The following is a 22,065-nucleotide window of genomic DNA, read 5'->3' as shown; positions in this document are numbered from 1 at the left end:
GCATTAGATACTCTGACGTTAGTGGAAAGACCAGTTCTACAAATATGGTCACATGTGTTGTCCAACAAAGGACAAGTTTGATGTCTTAATTCAAAATGCCCCCAAGTACAACTCTGAAAAAATCTTTAGTCATGTAATCAACATCAGGGTAAAAATCATGTGTTAATACAAAGGTTCAGGAACAAAGATTTTGTTCTTCATGGCTGTTTCAGATCCAAGAGATGAGGCCAATTTCATTTGCATATTAAATGTCAAGTGCTGCACACTATCATAATCAGTGACCAGGATTCTCTTTATTTTGAATTTTTTTTAAACTGTAAGTTTATGCACATTTAGCAGCAGCATAAATTAAAAAATGGACTGCTTTTACTTCTTAAAAGTATTAATGGGCTGGGGTTGTGGCTCAGTGGTAGAGCACTTGCCTGGCACATGTGAAGCACGGGTACGATCCTCAACACCACATTAAAAAAACTCCCAGAGCCAGGTGAGGTTGACAGAAATGAGAATTATTACTACTTACAACTGGACATATGCATCAAGGGCCTTTGACCTGTTCTACTTCTTTGAGCTTAACTTGTGATGGTAACTAGAGACACAGTTTAGATAGCCCTGTTTGTATTAGAAACACATGGACAACGACTTCCAGCCTCCACCAGGGAAAATCTCCCAGAGCTTGGCAAGCAGCTTGTAAAACAGACAGTCCCGCAGAATCCTACTCCATGGCCTGAGAGGTGCAAATGACATACGAAGTAGGAAAATATTAAGTGACAAAAGAAAGTAATTCAGTTTTGCTTGTAATACACACACACTCATACCCCAAAAGGAATATTAGTAGTTATCACCATGTGGTAGAAATGTGGCTGATTTTTACTTTCCTCTTTTTTACTTCATCTTCTTTGTGCTTTTGGGTTATCTGAAATAATTTCACTTTTGCTATAAAGGATAACATTTATATTCCTATTTGGTAGCCTCAGCATCAAAATATCATATATAGAAAGTGCCAAGAAGGAAGGAGGCACCTGCTGTTCAAGCCCAGGCACGAGGATGTCAAGCTACAAGCACTCTTGTCCTCACTCAGGCTGAAGGGACACCCCTTGCACCCACGAAAGCATCACTTCTAACACCTTCAGATTGAGTTAACAATCTCCATGTTACCTGGATTCGGTTCAGCTCTACAACAGGACCATGTTGACGATCTCGCACCATAGTTGCTTGCACCACCTTTCGGAAAGCAGCCTCCTAACACATGGCAAACAGACAGAATTTAGAATAGGAAACAGCATCACCCAGAGAGAAAGCAAATCATATCTCTTAAAATCTTCTGTTCCAGCAAGTTAGACTTCCTTAAGAATAGTTTACTGCCAACTTCTTTCTTGGATTGTGAGGGAACAGCTTGGCATTGCTGCACACAGGGTTACACAGCAGGCAAGCAAGGCCAACAGCTGGGCAAACAGAAAGAGCCCTCAGGAAGAGTTGGGCACAGAGCAGAGGGCAGGAACCTGGCAAGCTCCTGCCCTGACTCAGGTAAGAAGGCCAAAGCTTCCCTGCCAAACAGCAAGTCCAGTAGCAGCAGCCTGGTGTTAAACCACTAACTATGCCACAAAGCAGTGATGAGTCAAGGACCCCATGAATTTAGCCAGGCCTGGGGTGGGGCATTAGGAGACAGAACAGGAAGTAAAGTATGCCGTGAGTATGCACTGAAGGAAACCCGAGTGCCCGGGGCAAACACTGACAGGACAGCTCATGCAGCACAGTGGGCTTAAGTCTCACAAAGGAGGAAGGCAAGCTGGCCATGTCCATATAGTCAGGGTGCAGGAAGAGAGCACAGTCATGCCAAAAGAAGGAAGGAAGGGGACTTGAGGGACAGTCAAGCAGACAAGATCATTCAGGTGGGGGGGTCCTGGCCCTCTTTGCCATGTGGAAGACAGTGCCATCGTACACAGTGAGGGGCACTGTAAGAGCACAGGGGGCCCCCAGCAGATCCTGAATCTGAGAACTCCAATCCCTGAAGGTAGAAGGTGGGGTCATAAGTGGCCCCAGGAGGCAATCAGACATAGGAAGAGATCCAAAGAGGTGTTGGGGAAGCATCCCCCTCCACCTGCTCTCCTGTGTGTCCCAAACACACCCGGGGCAGTTCCTCCTACTGGGAGTATTCCCCTGCTTTGAATCACCCACTGCCACCCATTCCTTCTGTACCACCATCTTTGCTGCCTTGAATGGGAGAAAGTAACACCTCCTACCTCTCCACAGTCTATGACAACACCACCTCAAACCTTTCCAGGTTAGGCCACTCACATGTTCCCTCCCACTGCTACTGCCTCAGCATAGGAGCCTGGGTGCCATTGCCTGTGCTGCTCCCACTTACTCTGACCTCAGCTGGGAACCTGCTGCAGGACACTCACTCTAGGGGACACTCACTATCCCATGTGGGATGTCCTGTCTCTCACTTTTCTTCCCTTCCTATGAGAAAGGGCTTTTCTCCCATTAACTTTGAGGGTTAAAACAAAGTAAAGGGGAAAGTAATCATCTTTGCTACTTTTTATTGCTAAAAAGTGGTTGAAATTCAAGTTTCATATCAATTTTACCTGCCACAAATTTCTTCCTGCTCCCATCAACAGACAGAAGATCTTACCCTTCATCACAACCCTTACCACTCAGCACCTTCAGGTACACATGAAAGTACAGTGCATGCACCCATCTTTTCAGCAGAAATTGTTCTGGCCAAGTGGAAACAAAGCCAACCCTAAACAAATAATCTGTTTGGAGAAGACTCCAAAACAACTGAATTTTATTATACTTCAGAATAGATCACGCCCTTTGATAAAAAATATATATATAAATAAATAAAAATCAAAGAATCATAGACTCTTCAGGATTAGAAGGATGCTCAACTCACCTATGCTTACACAACAATTCCCTAACTATATAATAAAGAGCCCCTTCTAGATATCTCATCAAGTTGCTTGTCAGAAACTTAACAACTTCCAGAATGGGGACCCTTTAACCTCTGAATCAGGCATTCCATTTCTTCTTCTTCTTTTTTTTTTGGTACTGGGGATTGAACCCAGAGGCTCTTAACCACTGAGCCACATCCCTATCCCTTTTTATTTTTTTAATTTTGAGACAGGGTCTCGCTAAGTTGCTGAGACTGGCTTTGAACTTGCAATCCTCCTACCTCAGTTGGTTTAAAAGTGTGTGCTTGGGCATTCCATTTCTAGGAATCTCTAATCATTAAAAATGTCAAGGGATCAAAACCTGCCTAGAGACTTTCAGATACCCTCATTCCTGATTTTATTCTTTCCTATTCAATGACTATTCAGCAAAGAATCTCTACCTTACAGATTCCAGCACAAAGCGGCTATCTAAGCTATCTGATCTTCTATGCGCCCTCTGCTGGATGTCCCTGAGAGAAGAGATTACCTCATTATTTCTGTTTCCTGTGTCAATGGGGATAGGAAGCCTCAAGGCCCAACAGGCAGAGAATCAACACACCAACAAAGGATCAGTTGTATGAACCCGACACTACCATCCAGAGAGTGAGGGGGAGGAAGAGATTCTAAGGGGAAAATACAACTATACTATTTTGAGTACACACTTCAAATGAAATGAATCTGGTTTCTCATTGATACATTCTAATGTAATGTAACCCAAAATACAGGTTGGCGTATAGTGGACACTTAGGGAACACTTGCTGAATGAGCTGAATTCTATAGTCAACATTCCCAGCTTAGGGAATTTTGTTGAGTTAAATTTATTGAAGATATCAGTATCACTTATGCCACAGATTTCTACAAAAGTACCTTTCCCTGGGATATTAGGATCCCTCGTAGTGTGTCAAACCCAACAGAAGGCCCAAGTCCAGTTTCGTCAAGTGAGCCCTCTAGGTCAAACATGGGGATGCAGGGGCAGAAGAGCTCTGAGATGTGATGCAGCAGCAGCAGTCGATTTCTCAGAGCAATTATGGGAATCTCCTGCAAATGATTGTATTCCATGGGGACCTAAAAACATTGAGACTGTGTTAAGTCAACTTAGATGTCAAAGACACAGAAAAGCCACAGTTTATAAAAGAATTCTGAAAATTCACCCCCTTCTAAAAAAAAGAAGCACTGATTTGAGTTTAGTTTGCAAAACCTCACTGTGTTATTTCTAGAATAATATACTATATTTACTAAGAAACATGTGAGGCATGTACTATCAGAATCATTTCATGTACTTTATAAAATAAAGAAGGCAACATGTTGATGGGTTTTAAAATCACTAATTTGCAACATTATGAATTATCTCTGTAAATATGTGGTTCTGCAAGTATGAAGCATGTGTGGCTGCATATGTATGATCCAATATATGGGTGGTAACTGTCACAACATGATCACCTCCTTACCCACCTACCCAAGCAGCACTGACCTGTGCAGGGAGCTTGCCAGCACTGGCAGGCTTGCTGGTCGACCAGGCAAGTGTGTGCGCTGAGCCGCAGGCCACGCGGTTGACCTTCTTACCCTGAAGGGCAGCTACCAACCGAGGTCTCTGAATGGCATTTGTTGTTCCATCTCCTAGTTGTCCCTCATCATTGTCACCCCATGTATAAACTTCACCTAAATGAAGTGAATTTACAGTAAGAAGTTGGATGCCATGACCAGTGAATGCACAACTGCCAATGTCTTCTCATCACATTGTCAGCTTTCGGTGCCCTTCATTTCACTGTTGATGGTTACCTCTCTGAATATCAACTTCACATGTAACCTAGATATGAACACACTCTAGTCATGCATCCCAAGAGGCAAGCATACTTCCTGAGACTCTCCATAGTCTCTGATGTTAACATGTGTTTTCTGAGGTATACAAGACTGTGGTCTTAAAAGATCCAATATCGTGGGTTCATTAGTTCACAAAAGTAGTATGTGTGGCTGCACATGCATGATCTAATATATGGGTGATAACTCTGTACTGAACAATAACTGTAGCAGTTCTCAATCTGAACAAATTACATTAAACAGATGTTAATATCCCTAATAACCCAAAGTGCTCTTCCATGTAAAATGGAATAGGGAGGGGCTGGGATTATGGCTCAGTGGGGAAGCACTTGCCCAGCATGTGTGAGGCACTAGGTTTGATCCTCAAATTAAAACAAATAAAGTAAAAACAAATAAATAAAATAAAGGTAATGTGTTCATCTACAACTAAAAAACATTTTTTTAAAAAAATAAGAGAGGGGAAAGTCAGTTTTTAAGAGAACAAAATCCATATGTTAACTTTCAATAGTTACTCAGATCCTGGACAGAAGAGTCATCATCATGCATGAGAATCATTATTCTTTTCAGTTTACCATGTTGGACCCCAATCATGAACACTACCATAAAAATATTCTTAGGATAAGATCCCTGGTGACCTGGACAGAAATGAGGTTTATGTTCTGAGGAGCCTTGTCAAATCCACAAAGCCTCCTCGGTTGTCATGCAGCTGAAGGCAGCACTCTATAAGGAGTGGTGCCTATGCCGTTGACAGCAGTGTGCTTGTGTGCTGCCCCTTCCCATTCTCAATAGTTCAGTCTAAAGCCACTTGGTGGGTGTCCAAGCCCAACAAGGTGAGGAGAATGTTCCTCACAGTCACAAAGAACAAGTGTAAGGGTTATCGAGTTTGAAGGTGAGGAGGCTTCCACACAAGGGAGTAGCCAGGTGGAGGTCAGCTTGATGTATTTACATGTGGAGATGCCCAGAATGAGGTGAAGGGACACAAAAAGGAGTAACCAAACCATTATATTTGGGATAATGGAACTAGATGTATTACCAAAAGAGGAAGAAATTAAAAATGTGAAAAGAGAAACTAGAAAAAACCTGATGGTCCTGAAAAAGATCTGAGGGTACTAGGGTAAATTCATGGTTTTCAACATACATGTATAAACACAGAAATAAACACAAAATTATTTACACACACATTCCTAGGCTCTAATCAACAAGGTCTGGGATGCCATGACACCCTAATAACAATAAGCACACTTATCACCTGGATCTTCTCAATACTTTCTTTCTCCTCTAAAGACACCAGGGCTCCTTGGGGGAAATGGCCAACTCTAGCTGTGGGACAGAGAGCGTACAGGATGAGACTAGACTATCATGCTATGCCAGAGGAAGAGTATACTCAAAGATAGAGAGAAGTTGGATAGAGATAAAGCCAGCCAAATAAGGCACAATTTGAGCACCATATAATTATAATAGGTTATATACATCCTAGTGAATAAATCAGGAAACTGAGTCTTACAGGGATATAAATAAATGAGTAAACTAAAAGTTGGATGAAAAAAGGAATATATAAATAGATTCAGAATACTCTGCCCAAATATCTAATAACTACAAAAGATGTTCATGATGGAAAGTCTGGCAGACACTATTAACTTAAGCAACTGGTTGAGATTAGTATCACTGGTGACAGCACAAAGAGAAACTGTAAGTCACCTGAAAGGATGAATTAAGAAGATGAAAAACACACAACTTGAAGCTACTGAAGAAAAATCGTATAAGCCCAAATTGAAAACAAGCTACAAATTAGCCTTCCAAAGTGTAAAGGTTCAAAAGGCTCAGCAAGACTGAGGAAGCATTAGAGTACGATGCCAGGGACAACTGAGGAAGTGTCACAGAAGACAGATGATATATATAACACATGATGTACCGTGAACAGGAATAAGTACCAGGTGGAATAAGGACAAGGATGGATGGATATTCTGGCTGGACAGCCATGTTGAGATCATGTGACACGATGTCCCTAACTGTTGGAAATACATACTCAATGTTCAGGGTGGAGGCACCTGGACAGCAACTAACTCACATGATTCAGGATATAGAAGTTCTTGGTAAGGTGCTTCTAACTATTCTCTATAATTTGTCTCAAAATTTAAAATAATTAAAATTAATCAAACAATAGTGTTTTAGTTCTTCATCAAGAACTATGATGCCATTCTACCACAAACCATAAAATTTGCTTATTCATATATAAAACTCTTCCACCAATGAAATGATTACTTGGTACATGTTTATGTAATTCACTAAAGGCTTTAAAATGGAGCACAATTTGGAGAATGGCTGTCTTTTGAAAGCTGAAGTTTTCCATTGCTGCTATGGCAAATCACATACCTTTCTGGCTTAAACAACACATACTTAACAACACATACTTAACAGCTTTTACTCCTACAGATCAGAGGTCCGATATGGGTCTCATGTCTGGAGGCCCTCAGGGAGTTCCTTTGTTCCTCAGGTTGTTGGCAGAATTCAGTTCAAAGGACTGAGGTCCAGCTTCTTTGTTGGTTTTCACTGAAAGATGGCCCAGCCTCCAGAAGCCACCCCATTTTCTGGCCCCTTCCTCTGTCTTGATAGCCAACAACAGCAGGACATGAGCATCACATGCTCTGAAAACTTCTGCACCTCTCTAGTCACATCTCAACCAACTCTTCAGCCTCCTTTACTGATTTGAAGGTGCCAGGTATTTACTTTGGGCCCACCCATGAACTCAGAATAATTTCCATATTGCAAAGTTGGCTGATTTGTGACCTTAATTCTATCTGGAAAGTCCCTTTTGCCATTGCATCAGAATCCCCAAGACCACCCCATGTTCTGTGATTCACTAGGAGGACTCACAAGACTCAGCATGCAGTTGCACTCAGCTATCACTTATTACAGTGAAAGGATACAGTAAAATTAGGCAAAAGAAAAAGATACCTAGGGGAAAGGCCAGGGAAAATCTGGCACAAGCTGCCAAAGTTGTCTCCCAGTGAACTCACACAAGAGAAGTTTAATTCCCACAGTAAAAAGGTGTGAAGACAAGTGTGAAATGCTATCTACCAGGGAAGCTCATCAGAGACTCAACACTGAGGGTTTTCACTGGGGCTGATCACATAGCCACCCTTCTGCCTGGCAAATACCAAGCTCCAGATGTCAGAAGAAAATAGGGTTCAGTACAGACCACATTGCTTATATGCAAACAATTCAGGCCCAGTGAGCCATACACACTATCTAGAGAATGGGGAGCTCTCCTGAGATCCAGGTTCCTAGCAGGGAACCATCCCAGGCCTGTCTGAGGGTGGCTACTGAGGCCAGCTTGTTAGCTCTTGCCTGTTCAGCCTCATAACATAAAATATTCATAGATGCAACACCAGGGGCTAATAGACACTCTGGACACAGCATAATTCCCTGGCGCCACTCCTCCCTTTTCCAGCACATGTTGTTCCTATGCTGCTCTCTGATTTATAGGCTCAGTTCTGAAGCATTGGGCTTCAAACCTACCATCCTCTGTGCAGCACACACAGTGCAGAGAGCCAGTGGCAATGGCAATGACTTTCTTCCCCTGCAGCCCTTGGACCTGCCGAGGTCTTCGAACATGGTCATCAGATCCATGGCCCAGCCTGTGATAATCTCCTTTGCCCCTGCACACAAAAGAAGCACAGAATTTACTAGGAAAAAGTTATCTCATTTACCACCTGCCATCCTTCTGGTGCAAGCTCTGTATTCCAAGTTGAAAAAAAAAAAAAAGCCTGCCATAGAAGTTACATTCTACTGTATGAAGAGATAGATAACACAGCTTTAATTAAAAGTCTGATCTGATTTTGATTAGAATCAACAGAATCTTGCATACCAAGTATAAACAGCTCCAGATTTGGTAAGGGCGACAGAAAACTGGGATCCACATTCTACTTTAATCACTCCAAGGCCAGTAAGAGAATCAATCTAGAAAGGAAAAAGGTCCAATTAGACACCTTCCATCAATGGCCCTACAGCAGTTGTTGCAACCACACTGAGACTGAACTAAGTCTAAGAAGAACTCTGAATATCCACTCCTGTTTAGAATATTTAACACAACTTAAAATCATACTCCACTTACTCAAAGTACCGCCGGGAAGTGAGCAGAAGCATCTGAGTGGCTACAGACACGCCAACACAGAGCAAAATGGGACCCAATGCATGTCACCAAAAAGGAAGATATTTCAATTGGCATGGAGGCACCACTCCTCAGCAACCCCTGTGTATCTACTTACCTCCCTCCAACACTCTCTCAAAACCTGAGGTTCACAGGGAGCAAGAAACAGTCAGCAAGACAGATGACCAAGAGCAAATGGGACCTGCCCATCTGTCTGGGTCAATTTATTAACATGCTCTTGGTCATGCAGTCCTGCCTGAATGGGGCCCCAATTCACCACATCCAACAAGGAAGGGTCTCAGTGAAGCCCATTTACCTGTTATCACTTTTCCTTACCCAGCAAACTCCTTACCCCTGCTCCTTATTGCCTCTATGAGTGTTCTCATACTTACATTCCCATATTTAATTTTAAATTTAAATTAATTAAAAATTTATTATCTTAACTAGTCTTCCCCTGCCTCCCTCCCTGACACATTGGCATTAGTGATCTCCTCCTCTAGCCCCTCTAATCCTTGATGGTGTAAAGTCTGTGTATAAAACCTTCTTTAATCAGGAAAGTCCACAACAGACCTTTTTTTCACATTGTGGAAACCTTTGTAACCTATAATGTGACTAAAATATCCATACACCTATACTGGACAAAGTGCTAGTGATGATGGAAAGGGAGGCCACCCTGAGCCACTTGTAGGTACTAAGCATATCATTGTAACTAAGGGAGTGAATTTTAATTTTAATTTAATTTAAATTGATTTAAATTTAAACATAAACAAATGTAACCAACAGCTACTATATTGGTCAGCACAACTCTGGAAAGAAAAGTTACACGGTTGCCCCCACCACCAACACAGCTCAGGGGTCCTGGTGCATGCCACCTGGTCAGAGCTCCCGGGTAACTGCACATAATATGGTTCTATTTCACACCTGCATTTTCCAAGCCCAGCAAGAGAGGACACTGGGCACAGAGAGGTTCCAGTTTATTTTCACAGCACTCATGCACAGCAGCTCTACTACACCACAGTGCTCGGGCACTGTAGGCTGCAGAGTGGTAAGTACACGATCTACACACATCGACTCATTTAACCTCTACCAAACACCCATTCACAATGGCAAGTCAGACTGGCAAAGTTAAGAAAATGCCTCAGTAGATGGGATAGAGAGAGAAGATGGGAGGAGAGGAGAGGGGAGGGGAGGGGAGGGGAGGGGGGATTGTAGAGGATAGGAAAGGCAGCAGAATACAACAGATACTAGTATGGCAGTATGTAAAAAAGTGGATGTGTAACCGATGTGAATCTGCAATATGTATATGGGGTAAAAATGGGAGTTCATAATCTGCTTGAATCAAATGTATGAAATATGATATGTCAAGAGCTTTGTAATGTTTTGAACAACTAATAAAAAAAAAGAAAAGAAAATGCCTCAGCTCATGTGGAGCAATGCAAGGGACCTAAGCCCAGGCCTATAGACTCGGGCGCCAGACAACCTCCTCATGGGGCTTTTCTCAGAGTACCTGCCCTTAAGTTCCAGTGCATCCCACAGTGTGTGACATGGTATCTGCCTACCACTGTAAACTGAAGTGATTGGGAACAATATGTTACTGTTACTCTATTCCTCCATCAGGCCTATGTAGTAAATAAAACCATAGGCTCTGTAAAATCTGGATTACATCCATTCCCCAAAAAGGCAAAAAAAAGCACTTAAAATACCATATGCCTTTGGGCCCTTCACTCACATTTTACTTGATTACCAAATATTTTTTGCAAAGAAGGTAAAGTTGAGGTTAAAATGCCCCTGAGAAGCCCACAGAGGAGGATAGCAATGGTGAATCTGAGGCTATTCAAACAGGAAATACCTTCATGGGCACTTTGCAGCCATCACTGCCTCCTCTGCCAAGCTTGCCATAGTCCCCATCCCCCCAGGACCAGACAGTATCATCGTCGGTGAGGCAGAGGGTCTGGGCATCACCGCTGCCACAGGCAATGTCCACCACACGGTGGCCCTGCAGTGCCTCCACCTTCAGGGGAAAAGAAAAACCTTCGGTTAGCAGGCCATACACAATGAAGGTTTATCAAAGGAAAAGCTTTACAATGCTGCCATTCTTTTTTGCATGAATGCTTATTTTAAGCCTTTATAATTTTAATAATCCTATGAGATAAAACAGAAAACACCTTCCTTTATGTGAACTATACTAATCTAAACTGTAGGAAGCAGGTCTCAGGGTCCTGATGAGCCAATCCTGCTCCACCATGAAAACTATTCATTCATCCCTTTGTATCACTACAAAGACAGTGGGCCTTCTAGAAGCCAAAGCATTTTGCTAGATGCCAAGTAATATTTATCTTTACAGTTGACTCTAAAACAACATGGGGTTTAGAGGTGCAATGCCCCAACAGTTAAAAATCCACATGTAACTTTTTACTCCCCCAAAGTCTAACTACTAACACCCTGCTACAGACTGGAAGTCTTACTGTAACACAGTCATTTAATATATATTTTGTATGTTAATGTATTATAAATGGCAGAAAATACACAAAAACTAAACGATATCACTTTTTACTATGATATGAATTACAAGAAGAAATAAGCAGGACTAGGAATGTAGTTCTATGGTAGATCATGTGTCTAGCATGCATTGAGGGCCTGAGTTCAGTCCCCAGCACTACAAATAAAAAACAAATAAAATAGAAATGAACTGATCACATGGAGATGAACAGTGTCATGTGGCGTTTTAAACATATACCTACAATACTGGAGCTTACGATATTAGCAAGAATAGGTGGTCATGTTAATTTTAGTTAATTTTAAACAGTTTTGTTTAATATTGCACCTTGTGTTCATTTATATTTCTTTCAACCTCCAATGGTGCCATGTATTATCTATAAGTATTTGTATGCATAAGTTAGGATAAATTTAAACTTTTTTTTTTTTTTTTTTGCAGTGCTGGGGACGGACTTAAGGGCTTTGCTATCACTGAGCTACACTCCCAGCCCTAAATTTTACCTTTTTATAATAGATTTGTGTATGTTTTATGGTAGTAAATAATAAAATAGACTGTTATCTTCATATACTTTGTGCATTCATTACACACTCATTCCTTAACTTTTTTTATATATTTCTAAGCTACCCAGTTTGTCTGAGTTTTTTCAAATTCTCAAAAAACTCCAAAAAATAATTCTGAATATAAATGGACCCAGACAGTTCAAACCACTGTTGTTCAAAATCAACTATATAACTGTATAAGAATATTTCAAATACCACTCTGTTTAAATGGCCCATGATATGAATACAAAACCAAGATTTTTTTATTTCCATCACAAAGAAAACCTAGTTATAAATAGTGAGCCTATGATCGCCGACACTAAAATGAAAAGAAAATAGAATGGGAAATATTTCTGACATTTTAAAACTACAATGACAATGGCAAACTACCCCCATCCACCGATGGCAAACTGCCGCATCTCACTTCAACATTATAGCACAAGCAGCCACTGGGCTTAGGTCTGGGCTTTTGAAGGTGGCATCTTCTCACCAGCTTTGGCTTTAACTGATCCTCACTGTCGCTGTGCCCCAGGCGGCCATACCGGCCTTTGCCCCATGTATAGAGGTCTCCAGCTGCCGTGACACAGGCACTATGGGCTCCACCAGCAGCGACATCAACCACTTCAATTCCTCTCAAAGACTCAATGACACGAGGGCGGTCACATGGACTGCAAGAAAAGACATCAAATATAACAAATGAACTTCTACACTTAAATATTTTGAAGTTTATTAAATACTATGTAATTATTTTTGTTTCCTGCTCATTTAGTCAATGTGCAACTCTCAAAAAAAGTTATTATTAAATCAAGAAGAATCATTCAGATCTGAACTCAAAATTGCATAATGTCCTACCTAGCTCCCTTAGGACACCTGAATGCCAGAGAATATAACTTTCACAGTTCTAAATCAGGGGTTGGGAAGCTACTGCCCACACTGGGCTAAGTCTATTCCATGGCCTATTTTAAAAATGCATATAAGCTGAGAATAAGTTTTATGTTTTTAAAATGCCACTTTAAAAAACAATCATATGCAAAGCCTAAAATATTTACTACCCAGGCCTTTACTTGAAATAGTTTCCCCACCCTGCTATAAATCAACAATTCATTTAAGGAATTTTAAAGTATGACTATCACCAGCCTGTAAGGTGACAAGCAGGGCTACCATGTTTTCTTATTAAGTTCTGAAAGCTCTTTATATATTTTGGCTATCAGACCTCAGTCAGATTAAATGACTATAAATACCTTTTCCCAGCATGTGGCAGATCGTTTTAGTCTCTTCATAATGTTTTTAAAAGAACAGTTCATAATTTTTACAAAGTTCAATTTATCATGTTTTCAGATTTATATTTTACCTTGATGACTAATTCATTTTCTTCAACAAATCATGTCTTCGAGTTCTATCTGAAAAAATCTTTGATCTAAGATCACAAAAAGCTTCCTTTCATGATTCACTCTGAATTAATGTTTGGATATAGTACAGTATAAATTTGAGTTCATTTCTCACTATAAGGTAATCTAGTTATTCAAAACAATTTTTCTTCAGTGAATTGCTTTTGCACTTTTATAAGTGGTATAGCAGAAACTGAGAAGTTATCATTTTTTCTCATACTCACCTCGCCCCCATTCTTCTCCTCTACTATATTTCTTTCTTCTTTATACTAATACTATATTGCCTTGGTTATCTCAGCTTTAAAACAAGGGTTGAAATCAGACAATACAAGTCTTCTAACTTTATTCCTCATTTTCAAAGTTGTTTTGACTCTTCTAGTCCTTTCCTATTTTCATATAAATTTTGAAGGTACTGAATATTAATTTGCACATGATTTTAGGTCTTCACATCTGTAATCCCAGAGACTCAGGAGGCTGAGGTGGGAGGATCACAAGTTCAAGGCCAGCCTCAGCAATTTAGCAAAGCCCTAACCAACTTAGTGAGACCCTGTCCCAAGATAAAAAGATATAAAAAATTGGGCCAGGATGATGTGGCTCAGCACCCCCTGGGTACAATTCCCAGTTTAAAAAAAACATTTTAAAAAACTTTTTAAATGTTAATAAAAATATCTAAACCTTAAAAAAAAAAAAATCTTTACCAGTATTTTATAGTTTTCTGTCTGTAGGTAATCCACATTTTTTTGGTCAGATTTATCCCTGAATATTTTGATTTTGAGAGAATAGTATTATATAGATGGTGTTTTTTTTTTTTTTTATTAATTTCATTTTCTGATTACACTAATATGTGTATAGATGATGGCTTATTTATGCATATTCTATCTTGTAACACTGTTAACATCACTTATTACTTCTGCTAGCTTTTTCCTAGACACATCAGATTCTCTGCATAAATAATGCTATCTGCAAACAAATACAGCTTTAATTCTCTTTCCAACCCGAATGCCTTTTGTTTCTTCACATTGCTGAACTGCCTTTGCTAAATCTGCAGCAAATGCTGAAAAGAAGTGGTGACAGCAGACATCCTTGTCCGATCCTGAGGGGGCAGCGTTACAGTCTATCATCACTAAGTACCATGCAGGTTTAACACAGATGCCCTTCATCAGGTTAAGGAAAAGGACCTTTTACTCCTAGATTGCTGGAAGTTTTTACAAGAAATGGATGTTAAAATTTGCCAAATGCTCTTCCCTCCTTCATCTACTGAGATTATCACGTGGTTTTCTTCTTTATTATATAGACTGTTCCAAAGTTAAACCAACTTACAATTTCTGGCATAAATTCAACATGGTCACATTGTGTTATCTTTTTTGTATATTTTTTTGAATTTGATTTCCTAAAACATGAATTTCTACATCTACGTTCATGAGGGATATTGGTCTATATCTTCCTAATAATGTCTGGATCTGTTTTGGATAAAAGCTACTGGAGAGAATTCCTTCCTTTTCAATTTTCTGAAAATGTTTAAGAAGAAATGGAATTATCCACCTTAGAGGTTAAAAATCACCAGTGATTTGTGCTGGAGATTTGTCTACAGCAAATTCATTTTCTGAGGAATATGTGACTTTTGAGGAATTTGTTCAATTCTTCTAAAAAAGCCAAGACTGTGGAATAAAGTTGTTCCTTGCATTGGTGATCTTTTAAATCTTTTAACATCTGCACACTTAGGGTGATCAAAACTCCTTCATTCCTGCTGGGCGTAGTGGCATACACCTGTAATCCCAGTGGCTCTGGAAACTCGAGGCAGGAGGATCACGAGTTCAAAGCCAGCCTCAGCAAGGGTGAGGTGCTAATAACTCCGTGAGACCCTGTCTCTGAATAAAATACAAAATAGGGCTGAGGATGTGACTTGGTGGTTGAATGCCCCTGAATTCATTTCCCTGGTACCAAAAAAAAAAAAAAAACCTTTAATGCTCCTATAATTGATAATTTCTTTTTTATGAGTCAAAATAGAGGTTTTATTGATTATATTTACCTCAAAGAACCAGTTTTTCTTTCTCATGATTTTCCCCATTTTGTGTGTGTTTGTGTGTGTGGGCGGGGGGTGTCATGAGTTTCTGATTTTCTTATTCCCGCTCTTCTGCTTACTTTGGCCTGTATCTGTCCTTCTTACTGTAGTATCTACATGTAGATGCTATAGTCATTGTTTTAAGAGCACTTTTCACTTTAGAATATGTATTTCATGCTAAAAGTTTCCTTTTAAGTACTGCTTTTTCTAGATCTCATACATTTTGATATGCTGTTTTAACTTCTACTCTGCTCAAAATCACTTCTAATTTATTTTCTGATTCATTCTTTGACCTATCAGTTATTTAGAAATGTTTTATTTACTTTCTAAATATTGGGGAAATTTTTCTAGAGACATGTTTGTTGATAATTTCTAATGTAATTCCTTGTGGACAGAGAATATACTTTGTGTATCTTGAATCCTTTGGATGCATAAGATTTGTTTGTCCTTACTGATTTCTTTGTTTGCTTATTTTACCAATTATAAAAAGGGGGCATTAAAAATCTTTGACTGCAATTGTGGGTTTGTCTATATTTCCTTGGGGTTCTAGTATTTTTTTTAATTTTATTTATTTGACATGTCTATTATTAGGTATATGGAATTAATATTTGTTTGATTATGTCCTCTTGATAAACTACTTCATCATTAAGTAATTACTTTTAATCCCTACCAATATTATTTGCTGTAAAATCTACTTTGCATGATATAAATACAGGCATTCCAGTTTCTTTTCATTAGTTTTAGCAAGATATATTTTCCCATCCTTTTAATTTTTGTCTATTTATATATCTATATTTAAGGTGGGATCACTGTAAGGAGCATTTGTTTGATCTTGCTTGTATTTTCCATTTTGATCATCTCTGACTTCTAATTAAGGTATTCAGACAATTTCATTTGAAGTGATTATCAATATTTTTGAGTTTAGGTCCACATCTTGCTATTTGTTTTCTATTTTTCCCATCTGTTCTTTGTTGAATTTTCCCTCTTTTTCTGCCTTTTTTTTTTATTATGTTTTATGATTTCACAAAACTCCATTGTTTCTTCCAAATACCCACCAATTGTGAATGTATTAGGCTATTTGAAGTTGTTCCATTGTTTGCTAGTGTTCTGTTCATCTGAATATTCTTTTTTTTTTCCCTGTTTCACCCTGGACAGTTTCTACTGAGTTTACTGACCTTTTCTTCTACAATGTCTAATCTGCCATTAATTCCATTCAATGTACTTTATATCTCTGACATTACATTTTTCATCCTTAGGAGTTTGATTTGGGCATGTACATATCTTTCAGGCTCTACCTAACACATTCAAGTTTCTTTACCTTCTTGAAGATATGGCATTTGGTTAAAATAATTGCTTTAATAAAGTTCTTATGGAGCAATTCTATCACTATGTCGTGTCTAGATCCATTTTAACTGAATGGTTTTTCTCCTCATATGAATTGTATTTATATTCCTGCTCTTTTGTATGCCTGGTAGTTTTTGAGTAGATACAGGACATTATGAAGTTTACCATGTTTAGGGATTTGTTTTTAACTTATAAAAACAAATTATATGTTAAATTGCTTACAAATGGTTTAATCATCTCAGGTCTTACTTTTAAGTTTTGGTGATGAGATAATAGCTACAAGTAGTACATGATTAATTTTCCCCCTACTATTTATTTGACAACATCATTTTAAATATTTTCATCAATGCCCTTTGAATTATGAGGTTTCTGGGAGTTCTATCCTCTGCCTCATGGGAGAACTCTGGGAACTCTTTCTTCTAATCCTTTTTGGGTGGTTGTTCCTTGGCCTCATACACATGTGATTGCTGTATTCAGCTCTGCGGGTCCCTGGAGTTCTCTCCTTCCTGGTACTCTGCATCCTCACATGTCTTAGCTTCCCTGGACTTCAGTTCTGCCTCCTCCACACTAAGGATGTCTTCAAGCTAGTGCCTGGACTTGTCCTCCTTCCTGTGCCACATCCTGCAAACCTTTTACAGACAGTTCACTGAGGAAATTTTTAGAAGTAGCCTTGTTTGTTTCCCATTTTCAGGAAACACTGTGCTTTGTCAATTTCCAATGCCTTTAGGGTGATTGTTTTGTACATTTTTACAGCATTTTAGTAATTTCTAGGATAAGGAAGACTGATGTTATTCCAATTTGGCTAGCAGGCGCCATTAATTTGTAAAAATGAATGAGCTTGGTTCTTCTGTTTAAAAACCACTGTAAGTTGCATGTCCTTCCCCCTCAAATTCCTGCCATTTCCTCTGTGTTTGCAGTTTTAGTATCGTGTAACACATAAAATGCCAAATGTGATTCAGTGAATGATTTGGAGAAGAAAGACAAAAAGAGGCTTTGTAATTATAAATCAAAAATTCAGAACTGATTTGTTTTTCTCCCAATAAAGTAGTGTTATAGGTAAGCCCACAGGTTGGCACGTGAACCTACCTATTTCTGCCAAATGAGTCACTATTTAATTTGAACAGACTGTTGTAAATGTTGTTTTGAAAAACAAAGTGCTAATATACTGTGCCAGCATTGAAACAAAGGAAAACATATCATTGAAAATGATGTTTTCACATAATACCTTCTGTTGCCATGCCCCAACTTCCCATCTTCGGCCTCACCCCAAGAGTAAACTTCTCCTTCTGAAGAGAGGGCAAGGCAGTGTTTTCCTCCTGAGTTCACAGCCACCTTCTTAATAAACACGTGCTGAATGGACTCCAGCAATGTTGGGGTAGACACTGACTCTGTCCCTCCAATTCCTAGTCTGCCACCAGCACCATAGCCAGTGGCATACAGCTAAGGAAACAAAAAGTAATAGCAACATTAGATTTTCACCTAAATATCCCTAGATTTAAAAATTAACAAACCTAATCAGAGCTCTAACCATTGTTACCACAGAGTAATAAATATAAAAAATTTTTTTTAGTTGTGGATTGACAAAATAACTTTATTTTACTAACTTATTTTTATGTGGTGCTGAGAATAGAACCCAATGCCTCACATATGATAAGCAAGCGCTCTACCACCAAGCCACAACCCCAGCTCCCAGAGTACTAAAATTAAAAAAAAAAAAAATCACAAGGGTTAGGGCTGCAGCTCAGTGGTAGACCACTTGTCTCACATGTGTGAGGCACTGGGTTCGATCCTCAGTACCACATAAAAATAAAGAAATAAAATAAAGGTATTTAAAACCAAAAAAAAAAAAATCACAGAATGTCTAAGAACTTTCTACATTCTCTATCAAAATTCTAATAATGAAAGAAAACTTGACTATTAGAAATCACAAATTCTCAAAAACTATATTTTGAAAATAAGGGCTTCTCCATGGAAACTTTTCCATTTTTATATAGACCATTAGTATAACAAAAAAAGGTTTAATTATCTACTATATGCTAATCTCTGAAAAATAAACCCATGGAAACATCCCACAGAAAAATTATAAATATATTTTAATATATCATCAAGGCAGCATATAAATCACACAAGAAAAAACACCATTTTTCACTCTACATAAATAATAATTGTTTTGGGACACAAAACATCTTTATCATTAATTAGAGGGAAAGAAAGATCAGATTGACATTTCCAAATGCATGTAGGCATTTACATGGTGTTTCATTCTGTTTTAGTCATTTTTCAAATGTGTTGCTACACTGATACAACAGTAAGGAAACTGTAAACTCAGGTACATAAATGCACCCTCAAGCCAGCTGCCAGCTTCTCCGGGGAAGGTTTTGAAGATCCTGAGTGCACAGGATGTGTGGGGGTATTGTATGGGAGATTCCCTGTTAATCCTAATCATGCAAGAGCACAGGCACATTCTCCATGTGTAAAATCAATTACACATCAACCTCAAAGGAGACTGTAGATTCCTTAGACTCCACAGGGCTGCTCCCTCAGTGTGACCATCAATGAGAAATAAGAAGAGAACAACAAAGAGAGTTGCCTTTCTTAACGTTAAATGAAAGGTGAAGCATCTGCCCTGAGAATTTATACCCACAAAAACCAGTCCTCAAGTTGATTTTTCGTTCTAAATTTATGCCTATGGACTAAAATCCTCTAGTAAAAAAATTTAATTTTAAAATAGGTTAAGTTGGTAATGTCCCAAGTTTATAAACTCTCTTTGGATGCATTATTACAAACTATACCTCAAAAAACTTCTATACAAAAGTTTCCAAGGAAAACGATAAGCTCATAGTTTTAAAAATTTTGCATCATATAAAAAAGGAAAGAAGATGCCAAAATTAAGAGCCAGCAGAAGAACAATAGTTTAATATTATATTTAAAGAGATAAAATCTTCAGGGCTGGGATTATGGCTCAGTGGTAGAGCACTTGCCTAGCAAGTATGAGGCACTGTGTCAATTCTCAGCCCTGATATAAGTAAGTAAACAAAATAAAGATCCATGGACAACTTAAAAAAGAGATGGGGGGAGGAATCTTCAAAAATATGCTCAAGAACTAAGAGGATAAAAAATAACCCAAAGCAGAATTCTAGAAACTACATATTAAACAGCAAATTACACAGATGGGAAAAAGAAATTAGAGAACTAGAAGATCAAGTTAAAGAAATTATCCAGCATATGACAAAGAAAGAAAAAAAGGAGAGGAAATATGAAAGAAGCATCAAAAGATATAAAGGAAACACCTTCTCACCCTAACAGCAATCACTTCCAGGTAGAGACCACACAGAGAATATAGGAGAAGCAATATTTGAAAATATAATAACTGAAAATTTACCAGAATTCTTGAAAATTTCCCTTCCCTGCTTCAATCCCTCACACCTCCTAACCCCCTCTACCTGCACCTTACCCCCCTCCCCCCCCAAAAAAAAAACACTGCTTACAAAACAAAAAAGAATGGGAGAAAAGAAAGAGAAATTGATATCTAAACATATCACAGTAGAACTATACATTACCAAAGAAAGATCTTAAATTAAGCCACAGAAAAAAAATTATTACCTTAATTTGTGAAAAAGTTACCCTGACTGTTGACATCCTATTAGTAACAATGAAAGTCAAAACACAGAAGAATAAAACTTTAATGTGCTAACAAAATTATTAACTGAAAATTTTATACTCCAGACAGGAGTTGACAAATTATGGCCCACAGGCTCTATCAGTCCCATCTTTTGTTTTTGTAAAAATCTTATCTTGGAAAAGAGGAGAGAAAAAAGTTCAAATACACAAACAAAAACAGAGAATTAACCAACAACAACAAAAACTCACTAAAGGAAACTGAAAAAGATAATCATAAAGTAGATGAAAAGCAATTATAAGGTCTGAGGGATAAGAAATGATGGTGAGCAAAGACCTGGGTCATCATAGAAAAGCATGATCTACATAAAACAACAATAACAATGTCTAGGGGAGAGGGTAATTAGAACCAAAACAGAGCATAACAATGGATCAGTTCTTATCCTTTTTGAAGGAAGAAAGAAATACCACTTAACTTTGGATTATAAATAACCCGAAAACATCATATACAACCACAAGAAGGGGAAGTTATACTCCATGTATGTATAATATGTCAAAATATAGTCTACTATCAAGTGTAACTAAAAAGAACAAATAAAAAATTTAAAAAATTAAAAATAAATAAATAACCAGGAAACTAAAAGACAAAGAATTTTCCAGAAAACAAATAAGAAAGGAATATACTTCAATCTTTTTCTGAAGCTACTCCTACCCTATTTCCTGTGGCAGCAGTTCCCAATGGTCCCTGCTTCCAGACATGCATGCCCTCTGTGTTCTCCTTGAATGTGGGCTGAACCTAGACAGTTCTGGGCGGAATCAGGCAAGAATGATGAAGCATCACTTCTGTGATTTGCTTAACTGAATTGAAACTTTCATCTTGCTACTAGTCTTTTTCTTGCTGGTGCTCACTCCTACATTCTCCCTTGTTTATGCTGATGAAGCTGGCTTTTATAGCACGTGGCAAAGACCTGAGTGAGAGTGGCTCTCCCAATAGTTCATGAAGGACTGAGGCCTCAGCCCAACATTCCACAAGAAACCGAATCCTTCCTTGTACAACCTTAAGATGACTACAGCCTGGTCAGAGATTCTGGGCCAAGGGAACCAAGCTATGCCACCTCCAGAGTCTTAGCCCAGAAAAACTGTGAGACGATGACTGTGGGTTTTTGTTTATTGGTTGTTTAAGTTAAACAGACACCTGATATAATACCAAAGCCAGACAAGGAGTGTGTAAGACAGGAAAAGTAGTCTCACCCAGTAACATGAACCTCCCAAGAATCTTGAACAAAATACTCACAAACACAAACTGAAAAAGTATAAAAAAAATTTCTGATCAAATTGGGTTTATACAGAGAACCCCCAAGTTTAACATGAGAAAACTCAATCCAATTCACTATATTAATTCACTGAAGGAAGAAAACATCTCAAAAGAGAATTTTTTTACATGCAGAAAGAATATTTGACACAAATCAATATCCATTCATGAACAGAGACTACCTTAATCTGACGAATAACGTGTGAATTATCCCATCACACTGCTTCAAGAATATGCCCAACATTACACTCCAATTCCCAACCAGGAGGACTAGCTCCCTTTTTTCCACCCAAGAGGAAAAATATAAACAAAAGAGAGATAAACTAGAAAATAACAACATTCAGTTATGGAGTATGGCTTTCTATAATACCAAAAAGAAAAAAAATCTTGAGATACAGTAGAAA

General features: G+C 38.6%; 1 protein-coding gene across 5 annotated transcripts in view; it reads right to left on the bottom strand.

The window, feature by feature from the left end:
• The window catches only part of Herc2 (HECT and RLD domain containing E3 ubiquitin protein ligase 2), a 184,226-nt gene that overhangs the window by 8,309 nt on the left and 153,852 nt on the right, over positions 1-22,065 (bottom strand). For all 5 annotated transcript variants that reach the window (XM_071608567.1, XM_071608568.1, XM_071608569.1 and 2 more), the window contains 8 exons: positions 17,957-18,171; positions 12,428-12,605; positions 10,751-10,912; positions 8,620-8,711; positions 8,271-8,410; positions 4,405-4,592; positions 3,801-3,998; positions 1,156-1,239 (listed from right to left, as the gene is read on the bottom strand). In XM_071608567.1, coding sequence (XP_071464668.1) covers positions 1,156-1,239; positions 3,801-3,998; positions 4,405-4,592; positions 8,271-8,410; positions 8,620-8,711; positions 10,751-10,912; positions 12,428-12,605; positions 17,957-18,171 — 1,257 coding nt within the window. The remainder of the gene's footprint in view (positions 1-1,155; positions 1,240-3,800; positions 3,999-4,404; positions 4,593-8,270; positions 8,411-8,619; positions 8,712-10,750; positions 10,913-12,427; positions 12,606-17,956; positions 18,172-22,065) is intronic.

The sequence above is a fragment of the Marmota flaviventris genome, chromosome 2 (assembly GCF_047511675.1).
Source record: "Marmota flaviventris isolate mMarFla1 chromosome 2, mMarFla1.hap1, whole genome shotgun sequence".
NCBI classification, from domain to species: Eukaryota; Metazoa; Chordata; class Mammalia; order Rodentia; family Sciuridae; genus Marmota; species Marmota flaviventris.
The sequence above is the reverse complement of the archived record's forward strand: the minus strand, read 5'-3'. Positions and strand labels throughout refer to the sequence as shown.